At 40.6% G+C, this 15,135-nt stretch overlaps 1 protein-coding gene across 2 annotated transcripts in view; it reads left to right on the top strand.

Moving 5' to 3' along the window:
- VCAN (versican) overlaps positions 1 to 15,135 on the top strand; it is a 105,668-nt gene that overhangs the window by 55,603 nt on the left and 34,930 nt on the right. For both annotated transcript variants that reach the window (XM_046666395.1, XM_046666396.1), the window contains one exon: positions 8,804 to 14,038. In XM_046666395.1, coding sequence (XP_046522351.1) covers positions 8,804 to 14,038 — 5,235 coding nt within the window. The remainder of the gene's footprint in view (positions 1 to 8,803; positions 14,039 to 15,135) is intronic.

Raw genomic sequence — 15,135 nt, 5'->3', positions numbered from 1 at the left:
CTTAAACAGTAGGCCGCCAGGGCTGGCCTGGGTTTTGTTTTTCTAAGCTGAGAAAGGGAAAATATGCTAATGTACATTTCAGGAGAGTAAAACAGAAGATAGTATAATGATCATTTTCACATCATTGGAATCTTACCTTGCTGTGCTCTCCAGAGAAGCCTGTCTTATCACCTGCAGACAGAACATTCTCTGACCGTGACTTCACACTCCCCCCCAGGAATTGTTTTAGAGGTTTCTTGGAATAAAGTCATCCAGTCAAGCTACTCTGTGGCTGGGGAAAAGAAAATACAACCTATAGCTTAGTTGAGAAGGCAACTTGAAATAGTAAGCAGGAGAGTATATGATAGAAGCTAACCGCTTGCTTTAGTAAACGGGAAAATAGAGGTAATATGAAATATTGAAGTAGCATCTTAAGCAGGCAAAGTCTCAGAATTGGCCCCACAGGAAACTCTGGGCTCTTATCCCCTCACTGAGCAACCACCCAGTTTACCCAGGAGGGCCCAGAACCACACCAACCAGGCAGGCACCAGTCACCAGGGGGACTCCGGATAAAAATACCCACTACCCCGTCCCCCACCAGACAACTTGAATCTGAATTTCTAGTGTTGAGGCTCAGGTGTTTGTATTTCTTGTTTGTTTCTCTTGTTAAATTTGCTCCCTTTATTTATTTTTTAATAGTAGCTATGTGTATTTTTAAAGGCACCTCATGTGATTTTGATGCACCGTGAGCATTGAACAGTACTAGTAAATTCAAGGCTTTCTGACCTGCAGACAGCAGGCTGAAATACAGACATTTCTGGGGAAGGGGCTGCTGGAAGCCTCTGCCAGTCAAAGCTGTCTCTTACCAATTTTAAGGAGGAAAAGACTATGTGTGATTCAGTCTCCCCTCCATTATGTGTGATTCAGGCTTTGATCATATTTTTTTGGTCACAAATGTTAAATGAACCTTGGCATCTAAGTTGCCAAGGGAGAAAATAGAATTAAATATCATTGAAATATATGTTTTTAAAAGTTTCAGGAATAATTGTAATTGAATTAAAGTGATAGTAAAGCCTGGAGAATATATCTCAAATTACCCAGAGCTACACACCTCACTTTGCTGTACCCATTACCTTCTCCCTATCAACATGGAAATTAAACAGAAGAATATGTGCTTCTGGCTTAAGGATTCTTTTGGCTATACTGCCAAAGTGAGTTTGTTCATTGTACATTTACATTCGAGAAAAACAGTAATTGCCCCTTGATATAAGCCTATATCGATTTCTAGATTTGGAAAGAAAATGAGTGATAAAAAAAATATTGAGACTGTGCCTGTACACCTAGATTATCTAGATTTTTCTATCCATAAAAGTTTTTAGTGTTTGAGTTATCTGTATGGTCCTTTCGTTGTCTCTCAGAATTTGAGCTGTGATTGCAGCCAAAACACAATGTCTTCAGTCCAAAATGCAAACTTTCAAGGGCAGTATCAAAGCAGTAGAATGTAAACTTTTCCATTCTTGATGATAGCTCTGTAGACATTCTTCCAACTAAATTCTCAAAAGAGGGCTATGTGGCCGGAGTATTAAGAGTATTACGTGTTTAAAGGATTTTGGAATATAGAATTTAGTAAGGGAGATGAGAAAAAAGTATAAAAACAACTAGGGAATTTATAAATAAGAAACAATATGACATAAGTCCTATGGGATACAAACAGAGATACAACCAGTTTGGGCTGAGGAGTTTTAGTGAAGACGTAGTGGAGGACTGAAGGCTTTATTTAGCTGGATCCTTCATAAATGCCTGGTGCCTTCCAAGTTGGGGGCAGGAGGGCTCTTCTTGAACAGAAATCTGAGATGCAAATATTGAGGGATGTTGATACATGGACATGGAGCTGCTGGCTCCAATGCATAGGTGCAGAGAATGATAACAGGACTGAAGGAAAAGGGTCACTATGGGGGCGGGGGCGGTTCATGGAGCTGTTGGAACACCTGTTGGACAGGTGAGGTGAAAGAGGTGACTGGAAACTCCTCTTGGCTTTTGAAGAAAGGAATGGCATAATTAAAAATAAAACAGTGTTTGGTAAAGTTTAGCTTAGTAGCTGTAATTTGGGGGGCTTAGAAAGGAAGTATTTGTATTTATTTACGAGAGGCATTTGTTTTACTTTAGTCAAAGCTTTTACTCAAATTTTAAATCCTTGATTCTGACCAAAGCATTTTTCTGGTGTTAGGATATCTGAAAATAATCTGTTTATCTATCTATCTATCATCTATCTATAGGTGGCTTTGACAATCTTAGAGAATGGAAATGAAAAACACAGCAAAAGTACTGCCCTACGGTTGGTTTCTGTTTATTTGTTCTACTTTTAAGGAAACATTTAGAAACCTAAATAACCTGGCTTGCTTCTCTTTCGCATAGCTCTTTATCATTGTTCAGAAATGCTTGATGGTCCCCAAATTACTTCATTATGCTGTCTTGCAAAGCCGTTGCTCTTTAAAAATGGACGGTTACCAAGTGCCCTGGGCCTCTTCCATAAGCAAGAAGAGCCCACACTCAGTGGCGTCTCCTCCAGTGCACTTAGACTCGATGACTGTATCTAAACACATTCTCACCACTTGAGGGAACAGCATTGTTGAAGGATTATCTGAAGTTAGGGACAGCTGTGATTCCCATTTATCATCCCCGTAACATGTCTGCCTCCTAAAAGTGAGGCCATCAGAGATGCTTATATTGTTTATACATATATATTACCCTTTCTGGGTGTAAAACTCTTGAATTGAGGAATGTCAAGCTCCTTGCTCAGCCAGAGGAGGCTGTCAGTGTATGATAACACGCTTGGGTGGTGCACCAAGTGGACCTCGGCCAGCGGAGCTAATAGGCCATCTCTCCATCTTTACTTTAATCTCTCTCATCTCTAAGGGAACTGAGTATTGGTATAAATATCACATGATTTTCAATTATTGAGATAGTTAAGGATACAAAAACATCTGACAAGATTTGGGGCGAGTGTTCATATCTTGATTACTAATGCCAATTTTTTTTTTAACATCTCGACTTGGCATCATTTTTAGTGTCAAATTTTGAAAATGTTGAGGGATTTAGGATATCTGAGACAATCTGGTTGAAATTCACATTAGGTGGTTTTCTTTGCTTCATAAAGTGCCGGTTAGCGTTTTCTTTTAATTAAGAACATATCAGGGTGAGTGGAATTGAAGCATTTGTTTCTGTCTGGTTATTGGATGTGTAGGTATGTGTCAGAAAACTTAAACGTCTTAAAGAACTTCAAACTTTCTCTTTTTCAGTTCTATGAGTATTTCTCAGGCACTTCAGTATGGCTGTCTATTGTTTTTTTTAAAATAAGGAAACGAAGTCTTTTTGCTGTACATTAAAATGAACCTATTTTACTAAAGAAATGTGATCCTAATATATCTCTGCTGAATAGATTGGTGTACACTTATATTTAATTAAAAGCTCTTAAACTTAAATTGTAAAATTCCCTAAAGAGAATGTGAACTTTAGCCAGCTGCCTGTGCATCTTAGCAACTATGGTCTGTGTCTGCTAACAGTGTGACCGCAAGACTTGTGCTGTGTCTACAAAACCCTGCCATGAGGTACTTAAAACTACTTGGTGAATAATTTGAGGTCAGCTAGCAATAAAGCTTTGTGTGAAATGCCATTAAAAAATCTATTAACCATGGTACTAGAATATTCAAGTCAAGCTGTTAAAATACATTTGTATAAACATAGAAAAGATTATACATACACTGTGTAGAGTTCTGTGGTTTGACTCTTGAAATCCAAATAAAAGTTATATTATCCTTAGAATAAAACTCTAAAATAGAGCAGTCTCTTATAAGAGCTTGTTCATCTAGGAGCTGGGAATGTTAATTACTCCATTAGGTCGCACTCTTAGTACAAAACAGAGCAGATCGCCATTTGGGAATGAGATACCTGCTTTCGCAATAGCACAGATGTCCCCCTGCCACACCCTGCAAAGAAACTTTTCTGGCTTGCAGTAATTATAGTTCTTGCAACTGTCTAATAACATGTGTGGTAGGTGGGGGTGGTGACAAGAAAGGGGGATGAAGAAGTAATTTCAGAGACTGCGTAAACAAAGAGGAGCAGATAGGAACATGGGTGAGATGTAGGGGGCAGGAAAGAGTTCACCTGTCTACACTAGGTAGATTTCATACCACACACCCCCCGTGAAGCTTTAAAAGTATGGGAACAAACCAGCCACACCGAGAAAATAAAATGTACATTGATCTGTAGAGAATCTGTTGGCAGAAAAAATTAACTTCAAAGCCCTAGGCAGTTGATATTTCCCCCACTCTCAAATGGATATTAAGAAATCCAGTGAAACCATTTGGAAGTTGACACAACTTATTTCAACAATAAATGTTAGTCACTTCATTGTGAGACTATTCCTTTCAGAAAAAGGAAACAAAATAATTTCAACTCTCATTTTGTATCTTTGTTTTATTTAAGAATTCTCAGGGCTGGCCCAGTGTTGTAGAGGTTAAGAGGTGTAACCCTGGGTTCGATGGCCTGGGGTTCGCTGGTTCGGATCCTGGGCACAGACCTATGCACTGCTTATCAAGCCACGCTGTGGCAGGTGTCCCACATATAAAGTAGAGGAAGATGGGCATGGATGTTAGCTCAGGGCTAATCTTCCTCAAAGGAAAAAAATAAGAATTCTCATTTAGCAGCATGTTTTTTGTAATACATATCAAATGAACACTTTTTAAAATATATCTCTTCTTCTCCATCACTATTTATTATGATGTGCTGGTAGCTCTCTGATCATTGCCAGCTTCATGGTACAATGAAAAGCATAAGATGGAACAGCTTCAGATGTTTCTATGTTTTCTACCATTCTGGAGGCAAGTCAGATCAGATACGTGGAAGGCAGGTGGAAGAAGGAATCCTGACTTAAATGTAATGATTGGTAATTTGCAATATGTACACTCAAAAAGTTTCCTTTTAAAATAGAGAGAAAAGAGTTTAGTAAGGCCATTTCTTTAATCTTTTGGCAAGAGCCATTTGTTTCAGGGACAGAGAAAGAGAGGCTTGGAGGCTACCTCTGGAGGTCTTAGGTCTCTGTAAAGTTGGTAAGCAAGTGTCTGCCATGTAGTCTGGTACATAATAGGTACTCAGTCACTTCTGTACAAGCAGTTGGCTCCTGGGGAGATAATACGGTTAGGTGGCATGCATGGTTGTGGCAGTGAATTTAATTTTGTGTACAAAACCCAGTATGAAGCTGAACTGTGTTTGTGATGTATACGCAAAGGCCGTCTCTCTGCTATGTTTGTATTGCGGTGATTGAAATTTTGTGATATTTATTTAGGTTAGAAAGTGGAATATCCTGCATCTAACAGTTGAGTCTTTTGATGAAATATTCTGATATGATGGTCTAAAATGCTATGAAAAATCCTCATAGATTTATGAGCAATAAGAAATGTTAGAGTTCCTTATCCAAGTAGAAAATGAACTAAAAAAAAATGTTATACTTTGTGGGGCCACCCAGTGGCATAGTGGTTAAGTTCGCGCACTCCACTTTGGCATCCCGAGGTTCACAGGTTCGGATTCTGGGTGCAGACTGCTCGTCAAGCCACACCGTAGCAGTGTCCCACATAAAATAGAGGAAAACGAGCACAGATGTTAGCTCAGCGACACTGTTCCTCGGGCAAAAAGAGGAAGAGTGGCAACAGATGTTAGCTCAGGGACAATCTTCCTCAAAAAAAAAAAAAACGTTGCACTTTGTTCATTGGAACTGTAATTAGAGCTATAAAGTGAATGCCAGGGTCTTTAATTAACTGAATCAAGTAGACTTAATAAGAGTTGATAGTCAATGAAATTATTACATAAACTGTTGATTTATGAGTTCTTTTTTATTTTCTTTCCTAGAAAAACATTTTATTTTAAATTATCCATCTATGTGAGCATCATGACCTGTCAGTTCCTTTGACACACTGACGTTTGACGCACTGACACATCTTAGTGACTCCTCCCTGTCTGCTTTTCTCCACCCCACTTATTTTTAGAGCTACCAACATCATACTTGATGGAAGCTCCATCTATGACCATTCGCTAAGAAGGTCATGGGATATGCTTGTATCAGTTTTGTTTTTTAAAACAATTATTATTTTTCAAAGTAAGGAATTTATTTAGAAACTCATACAAATCTATAATAGCAACAAGTGTGTTTACCCTATTCCTGACCAAGGAGTTTATAAATAAACAATTTTGAGCAGTTATTTCCTTACTTATCTTTGTGTTTGGCTGGAGCAGTTTGGCTGAGTGATTAGTTTTATCTCTATTATTTATAAAAAGGTACAAAATGTGGTGGAGTTTCTTTTATGCTTAACACAGACCCTTGTTTCTTATTTTAAAATTCTTTCTGTATTTAAAGATACTGTGTGAATTTGGCATCCGTGTGTGTAATACTTCTTAACATGAATTATAGTTTGATTTACACCTAATAAAACCTAGTGAAAGAGCTGAGTGTAAAACAAGAGTAAAAGCAGTTTAAGATTGCCACAATTTTGAAACTCCAGTTAAATCCTGTGAAGTTGTACAGAACAGTTTAATTGAGGCTGGCTTCACTCAACTATGTTCAGATAGTATTAGCAATGAGAGACTGCTTACCTTGGTGATAGATAAAATTATTGATGTGATATTTCAAGAGATTCATTTGTACAAAAGTCATTGAAAATGTATCCTCTCATTTACATATGTACGCATGTGCATATATATTCTCTCACATTCTTTTTCCATAGTGACAGGGTAGGCTTCACTGCACGCCGCATTAAAAGGTCTTATTATCTGAAAATATTATTGTGTCCTCTTTTAAAACATATACACAATGAGGCACTATAAGATCCCAGTAACAACTTCAGTGATCTAATATTGAACCAACATTCTTTTAACTATATTTTTTGGAAAAAAAATAAGACATTTAGTCATTTTCTTAAGTTTGGCAATTAGGAGTAGTTGCAACATCTGTGGCGCAAGTCATCTGTATTCATTTTATATTTTTATAATATAGTGGAGGTATGCATTGATCTCACTTCTCTTATGGTAGAAATAGTGTTTCATTCATTTGAATACCCTTTGTTTGCATAGTTGAAAGGCTGAATGTGTGGGTGGAATGGGATGGAGACGTAAGAAATGAACTGTAATGTGTGAAAGCTGGTAAGGGAGGCCATAGAGTGAGAGTAACCCAACCCTACACAGACGCTAGTTTGTGGAGATCATACAGTGAAGATCTGTTGGGATACAGAGAAGAGTCTTCGCTTTCTTTTTATTAGGGTGAAAGGGATAAATGTAAATATAGTATATGTCTTCCAGTCACATAAAAGTCTGTGGTCTTTGGCTTTTTTGACAAACTGTAGTTAAAAATACAGGAGCTTATAGAGTTTTTATTGATAGTTCATATACTTCTATATTGATGTTGAGCAATACTGGTTCCTTCTCCATAGGGTTTTTTCTTTTCTGACTTATCAGTAAATGCTAGATGTCGATCCTTTCATACAGGGAAGAGTGCAGCTCCTTGCAACATGAAGAGTCTCCCTACCAGTGGGGGGCAAGGTTGGCTCCGTCCTAATTATTCCTCCCGTAAACTTCTCAGGTTCAGCCTGAGCATGTGTAACACGGGTGGGAGCTAGACTGAAAACGAATTCTATAGCAGTATTCTTGGAGGCGGGAGGGTGAGATGCTCTGCAGTCCTCCGTGCTTCTCTTCGTCCTCTTCATGCACCCGCAGGCAGCTTTGCACACTACTGTGATGCTGGGAGTAGGGCCACTGTAGTGACTGGACCCTCTCCTAGGGTAACTGAATTCTACTCCGTTGAGAGTGAGGGCCCAGAATTTCCTCCTTCCTGATGTCCAGACAAGGAGCTTTGCTGGTGTATTTCTGTAGGCAGAAAAGTCCACTGGGCTTAGTGGTTGGTGTCCTGTGACAATTTACAATCTAAGGAATGTTCTAAGGATCTGTGTTATTTAAAGTACGCCAGTTCAAATATTTAGATGTGACTTCTGAACTTTCTTTGGTGAAAATGTTAATAAAAAGAACTGTAACTGACCCAATCCAGGTCTCTTCTCATGAAGGATAAAGGTGTGGAGGTGTGGAGGGCTCTTCTTCCCGGGTGCTCTCAGTGAGCTCCCCTTGTGCAGAGCCCGCCCCCTTCGCCGTCCAGGGCTTCCTGCCCTTGTGTCCCGGATGTGGCTGCTGCCTATGCAGCCAAGTCTTATCTTGCTGTTGCGTTGGGAAGGGGTGGTCATTGTGCTGTTGAAGGGCCATAAAGAAACCTCTCTTTTCCTTTTCTAAAAACAGCCTTCTTTAGGACAGATTGTGACAAAGAGCCAGAAGGAATCTCTTCTCATTTCCTTATTGAATCTAGGGTGTCTAAGCTTCTCCTTATGTAAAGGACAGTAATCGATTACTTTTCCTGTCTGATGTGGTGAAATGGTCTTAATTTTTTGTTTTTTTCAGTTCTCACAAAGATGAATTCCCACATTTCACGATTACAATGTATCCATGTGACTCTGTTTCATTTTAAGGACATTGCTTTGTTAAAGACGTTGAAGTGTTTCCATGACCTGTTGCTATAATCTTAAATTGGTTTTGTTTTTCCTATTGTTAATATAAAACAACAAATTTGAAGACTGACAACCATGTGTAGAAGGGTGATTGTATTTAATGTGAAAAGACTTGAATCCCTCTTTGTGTGTGTGAGTGTGATCAGCCAGCCTTGCTATCGATTTCTTCTGTCGTACACTGCCAAATCTTCTATTTAAGTATTGTGAAAACTCTTTGTTTTTTTCAGGTCGAATGAGTGATTTGAGTGTAATTGGTCATCCAATAGATTCAGAGTCTAAAGAAGATGAACCTTGTAGTGAAGAAACAGATCCAGAGCACGATCTAATTGCTGAAATTTTACCCGAGTTAATTGAAATAGACATATACCACAGTGAAGAAGATGAAGCGGAAGATGAAGAGTGTGCAAATGCTACTGATGTAACAACCACCCCTTCAGTGCAGTACATAAACGGGAAACATCTAGTCACCACTGTGCCCAAGGACCCGGAAGCGGCAGAAGCGAGGCGTGGCCAGTTTGAAAGTGTGGCACCGTCTCAGAATTTTTCAGACAGCAGTGAAAGTGGTACTCATCAGTTTGTAATAGCCATAACGGGATTGTCTACTGCCATGCAACCTAATGAATCTAAAGAAACAACCGAATCGCTTGAAATTACCTGGAAGCCTGAGACTTACCCTGAAACACCAGAACATTCTTCAAGTGGTGAGCCTGATGTTTTCCCCACAGTCTCATTCCATGAGGGAGAAGCCACAGAGGGGCCAGAATCCATCACAGAGAGAGGTCCTGAACTTGACACTCTGGTGCCTGGACACACTGAACCTGTACCTCTGTTCTCTGAAGAGTCTTCAGGAGATGCCACCATTGACCAAGAATCTCAAAAAATGATCTTTTCAGGGGCTACAGAAGTAACATTTGATGAAGAGGCAGAAAAAAGGACTTCTGTCACATATACTCCTAGTGCAGTTCCAAGTTCTGTGTCAGCAAGTGTCTCAGAGGAAGTATCAGTTACCTTAACAGAAAAATCCTGGCCTGATGACTCATTGTCCACTGTGGAAAGCTGGGTGGAAATAACCCCTAGACCAATTGTGGAGCTCTCCGGGAGTCCTTCAATTCCAATTCCAGAAGGCTCTGGGGAAGCTGAAGAAGATAAGATGTTCACTGCGGTGACTAATTTACCACAGAGAAGTACTACAGATACACTTGTTACTTTAGATGCTAGCAAGATAATGATCACAGAAGGCCTTTTTGATATTTCTGCAACCACCGTTTATTCGGTTTCTGAACAACCTTTTGCAGAAGTAGTGCCTACCAAATTTGTAAGGGAAACAGACACTTCTGAGTGGGTTTTCAGCACATCTCTTGAGGGAAAGAAGAGGAAAGATGAGGAGGTGGGAGCCACAGGTACAGCTTCTACAGTTCAGGTACATTCGCCTACACAGAGATCAGATCAGTTAATTCTACCCCCTGAATTAGAAGGCTCAAATGACACCGTATCTAGGGATTCAGCATCTGCTACCAGAAATGGTTTTATGTCCCTGATAACACCCATGCAGTCTGAGAGAGAAATGACAAGTTCCACTCTTGTCTTTACAGAAACAAGTGTTTTAGATGATCTAGAGGCACCGACTGCTGAGCCCAGCAGTAGTGGTCAACCTGTGGTTCAGGAAGGCCTGTCCCCTGCCCCGGGCAGCCCCGTCTCTCTCTTTATGGAGCAGGGCTCTGGAGAAGCTGCTGCTGACCCAGAAGCCACCACTGTTTCCTCATTTTCATTCAATTTAGAGCCTGAAATACAAACCAAAAAGGAAGCAGCTGGCACTTTGGCTCCTCATGTGGAAACCATACTCCCTTTTGAGCCTACAGGACTAGTTTTAAGTACCGTAATGGACAGAGAGGTTACTGAAATTATAAACCAAACATCCAAGGAAAACCTGATTTCAGAGGTTTCAGGAGAGCCGAATCATGGGGCAGAAAGAAAGGGCTTTTCTACAGATTTTCCTTTGGAGGAAGATTTCAGTGGTGACCTTAGAGAATACTCGACGGTATCTTATCCCATAACAAAAGAAGAAACAGTAGTGATGGAAGGCTCTGGGGACGCAGCATTTAAGGATACCCAGATTTTACCGTCCGCAATACCTACTTCAGATCACATCACCCACATCGCTGACCTGGAAGGACCTGGTAGCACCTCGGTCAGCACTTCAGCCTTCCCTTGGGAAGAATTCACAGCTTCAGCTGAAGGCTCAGGTGAGCAATTGGTCCCAGTCAGCAGCTCTGTTGACCAAGTGTTTCCCAGTGCCATGGGAAATGTTTCTGGCACAGAGTTCCCATTTATTGACCAAGGATTAGGAGAAGTAGGTGCTATCACTGAAGCCAATAAAAGATCCACCATTTTACCAACAGCAGAAGCTGAAGGTACTGAGGCTCCGACAGAAAAGGGAGAAGTGACGGTCGATGGCACAGTTTCAGTGGACTTTCCCCAGACTATGGAGCCAGCCAAGTTATGGTCCAGGCAAGAAGTCAACCCTGTAAGGCAAGGAAATGAAAGTGAAGTAGCATCAGAGGAAAATATTCAAGAACAAAAATCTTCTGAATCCCCCCAAAGTTCTATATCACCAGAGCAAACAATTTTTGATTCACAAACATTTACTGAAAGTGGACTCCAAACCACAGATTATTCCACACTAATGACAAAGAAAACTTACCGTACTGATGAAGAAATGGAGGAGGAAGGCATTTCCTTGGTTGACGTGACTACTCCAGATCCAGATTCGAAGGGCTTGGAACCCTACACTACTCTCCCTGAAGTTACTGAAAAATCCCATTTTTTCTTAGTTACTACCTCAGAGACTGAGTCTATACCAGCTGAAAGTGTGGTTACAGATTCATCAATCAAAGAGGAAGAAAGTATAAAATCCTTTCCCGAAGTTATGAGACCAATAAGTAAAGAGTCAGATACTGATCTTTTATTCTCTGGACTGGGGTCGGGAGAAGAAGTTCTGCCTACTGCAGTATCAGTGAATTTTACTGACGTGGAACAAATCATTAGCACATTATATCCCCAGACTTCTCAAGTGGAAAGTGTAGAAACCAGCAGCTTAAATGATACAACTGAAGACTATAAGGGAATAGAAAATGTGGCAGATGAAGTTAGACCACTCATTTCCAAAACAGACAGCATCTCTGAAGATAAGGAGACATCACCCAGCACAACCTTATCAGAAATTTCAGGTGACACCAGAACAGAAGGACCCTCTACGGCACTTCTGCCTTTCTCCACAGACACTGAACATGCTCAAAATCAGACTCGCAGTTGGGCAGAAGAAATCCAGACTAGCAGACCACAACCTACGTCTGAACAAGTCTCTAGTGAGAGTTCTTCAACAGCCGAGACTAAAGAAACAGCAACGTCTTCCACTGATTTTCTGGCTAGAACTTACGGTCTTGAAATGGCCAAAGAATTTGTTACATCAGCACCAAAACCATCTGATTCATTTTATGAACATTCTGGAGAAGGATCTGGAGAATTGGATATTGTTGATTTAGTACGCACTTCTGGAACAACTCAGGCAACCAGGCAAGGAGGCACCACATTTGTTTCTGATAAATCCCTGGAAAGACATCCTGAGGTTTCAAGGGCTGAAGCTGTTACTGTTGATGGCTTCCCAACAGTTTCAGTGGTGGTGCCTCTTCATTTGGAGCAGAATGCAAGCTCCCCAGATCCAACCAGCACACCACCGTCAAATACAGTGTCATCTGAGACATCCTCAGAAGGTGCTGCAGACAGTTTCCAAGACCATGTCAGGGGATTCGAGGATTCCACCTTGAAACCTGACCGAAGAAAAGCTACTGAAAATATTATTATAGATCTGGACAAAGAAGACAAGGATTTAATATTGACAATTACAGAGAGTACCATTCTTGAAATTCTACCTGAGCTGACATCAGATAAAAATACTATCATAGATATTGATCACACTAAACCTGTATATGAAGACATCCTTGGAATGCCAACGAACTTGGATCCAGAGGTACCATCGGGACCACATGACAGTAATGAAGAAAGTGTTCAAGAGAAGTACGAGGCAGGTTTTAACCTTTCTTCAACCGAGGAAAACTTCGAGGGCTCTGGTGATCTTCTTCCGGCTAACTACACTCAGGCAACACATAACCAATCAATGCCTTCTGAAGACAGAAGCCAAGTAGATCACAGGGGCTTTATCTTCACAACTGGGATCCCCGTCTCTAGCACAGAAACAGAATTAGATATTTTGCTTCCCACAGCAACATCCCTGCCTATTCCTAGTAAGTCTGCCACAGTTAATCCAGAGACTGAAGTACCGAGCACTGAATCAAAAGCCCTGGATGACATCTTTGAATCGAGCACTTTGTCTGATGGTCAAGCTATTGCAGACCAAAGTGAAATCATATCAACAATGGGCCATTTGGAAAGGACACAGGATGAGTATGAAGAAAAGAAATACGTAGGTCCTTCTTTTCAGCCAGAATTCTCTTCAGGAGCCGAGGAGGCACTGATAGATGCTACACCGTACGTAAGTATTAGTACTATCCACCTTACGGCTCAGAGCTTAACAGAGGCACCTAATGTGCTGGAGGGATCCAGCCCCCCAGCTTACACTGATACAACATCAGCAGTTTCAGCTTCTGCAAAGTTGTTCTCTCCGACATCATCCTCTCCACTCACTGTCCGCTTAGGCAGTGGAGCCTCTGAACACACAGAGGGCCCCCAGCCAAGTGCTCTGCTAAGTACAAGCACCAGCACATCTCAAATGTCCCCAGGGAAACTTGCAAATATTGATGTGACTTCCAAACCATCAAGTGAAGAGTACTTTTACATAACTGAGCCTCCAGCCTTACCTCCTGACACACAATTAGAACCTTCAGAAGATGAAACTAAACCGAAGTCATCAGAACAAATAGAAGCTGCTCCCACACAACTGGTTGCTGAAGAGGGAACTGAGATTCCCCGAGATTCCCAAAACAAAACCGATGTTCAACTTCCTGGAGAAACAATCAAGATATTTGCCAGTATTAGAACACCTGAGGCCGGAACTGTGGTCACAGCTGCGGATGAAGTTAAGTTAGAACGTGCTACATCGTGGCCACATTCTACTTCTGCTTCTGCGATTTATGGGATCGAGGCCCATGTGGTGCCTCAGCCCAGCCCACAGACTCCTGAGAGGCCCACCGTTCCTTCTTCTCTGGAAGTAAAGCCTGAAACACAAGCAGCTTTGATCAGAGGGGAGGATTTCACGGTAGCAGCCCCAGAACAGCAAGCATCGGCAAGAATTCTTGATTCCAATAATCAGGCAACTGTAAGCACTGCAGAGTTAAATACTGAGCTTGCAACACCATCATTTTCCCTTCTGGAAACTTCTAATGAAACCGATTTCCTGATTGGCATTAATGAAGAGTCAGTGGAGGGCACAGCAGTCTATTTACCAGGTAAGGTCACAACATTGATAAATCTGTCTCCAAACTTGGAGACAGTCCCTTGGTCCTGACGTGTGTATGTATATAATTTTTATTGTGATGTTAAATCAGCGGGGGTTTTTACATTGTTTACGTAACAGCAGGACAGCCCACAGTGTTGGGTCCATAATGAGATGCAAAGGAAGTAAGTATAGATTATTTCTGGGCTCTGTAGATGTTCTTTGTATTTTTCTGGGTTTTAGAAACAACAGGAAATTACAACATTTAAAAATTGAAATTGTTAATGATGTAAAACTTCAATTTGGTTTTACTCACAATTAAAGTATTGCTTTGTCATATGTCCCATAGTTATACATTTTAGTTTTAAAAACAGAACAAACGTCCTATTTTTAAAAATCCCTCATTGATGGGTGCTATTATGGCAATATCAAAACCTGTCAGGCCTTTAACATCTGAGTTGTAAATAGCTCTAATAAGTGTTTCACAGAGTTTCGGCAATGTCAGTTATCAGTTAATACTTTTCTGTCGTTTCCTTGCTCTAGATAGTATACATAATGCTTCTAACACAGTGCCTAGCCACAGTGGGTATTTGTTCAGTATATATTCGTGCTCTGCCTGCCAAGAGAGGGTTTCTGTTTTTTTAATGAATGGATAGAAAACGTGAATTTGACACTGGTTCATATAGACTATTTGTTTGATCTTCACAAAAAGGCTATAAAGTGCATACTATTATCCCCACTTAAAAGGGTAGGATGTGGAGGCTCAGAGAGGTTCTGCAATTTGCTCAGGGTTGCAACACTCACACACACCATGGCAGAAGTGGGATTTGAGCCCAGATCAGTCCCACTCCAAAGTCCAGGGTCTTTCAAGGACTGCTCTTTGCTGGTTTCCTATTAATATAATATAAAAATGAATAATTGATATTTAATGATATGTAAGCCAGAAATCTTGCAATATGTACTTTGTGGAATTTATTTTCCTTTTAATCTAGCTTGAGAACATTGAGAAGTCCGCGTTAATGGTGTTTTCCAGGAATGTCATTTAGATAACAATGTCAGTGGAATCCACAAGTGGGCATCACCACCTAGCCACTACCTAGAAAAAGAAAA

The sequence above is a fragment of the Equus quagga genome, chromosome 7 (genome assembly GCF_021613505.1).
Source record: "Equus quagga isolate Etosha38 chromosome 7, UCLA_HA_Equagga_1.0, whole genome shotgun sequence".
Classification (NCBI taxonomy): Eukaryota; Metazoa; Chordata; class Mammalia; order Perissodactyla; family Equidae; genus Equus; species Equus quagga.
The sequence above is the reverse complement of the archived record's forward strand: the minus strand, read 5'-3'. Positions and strand labels throughout refer to the sequence as shown.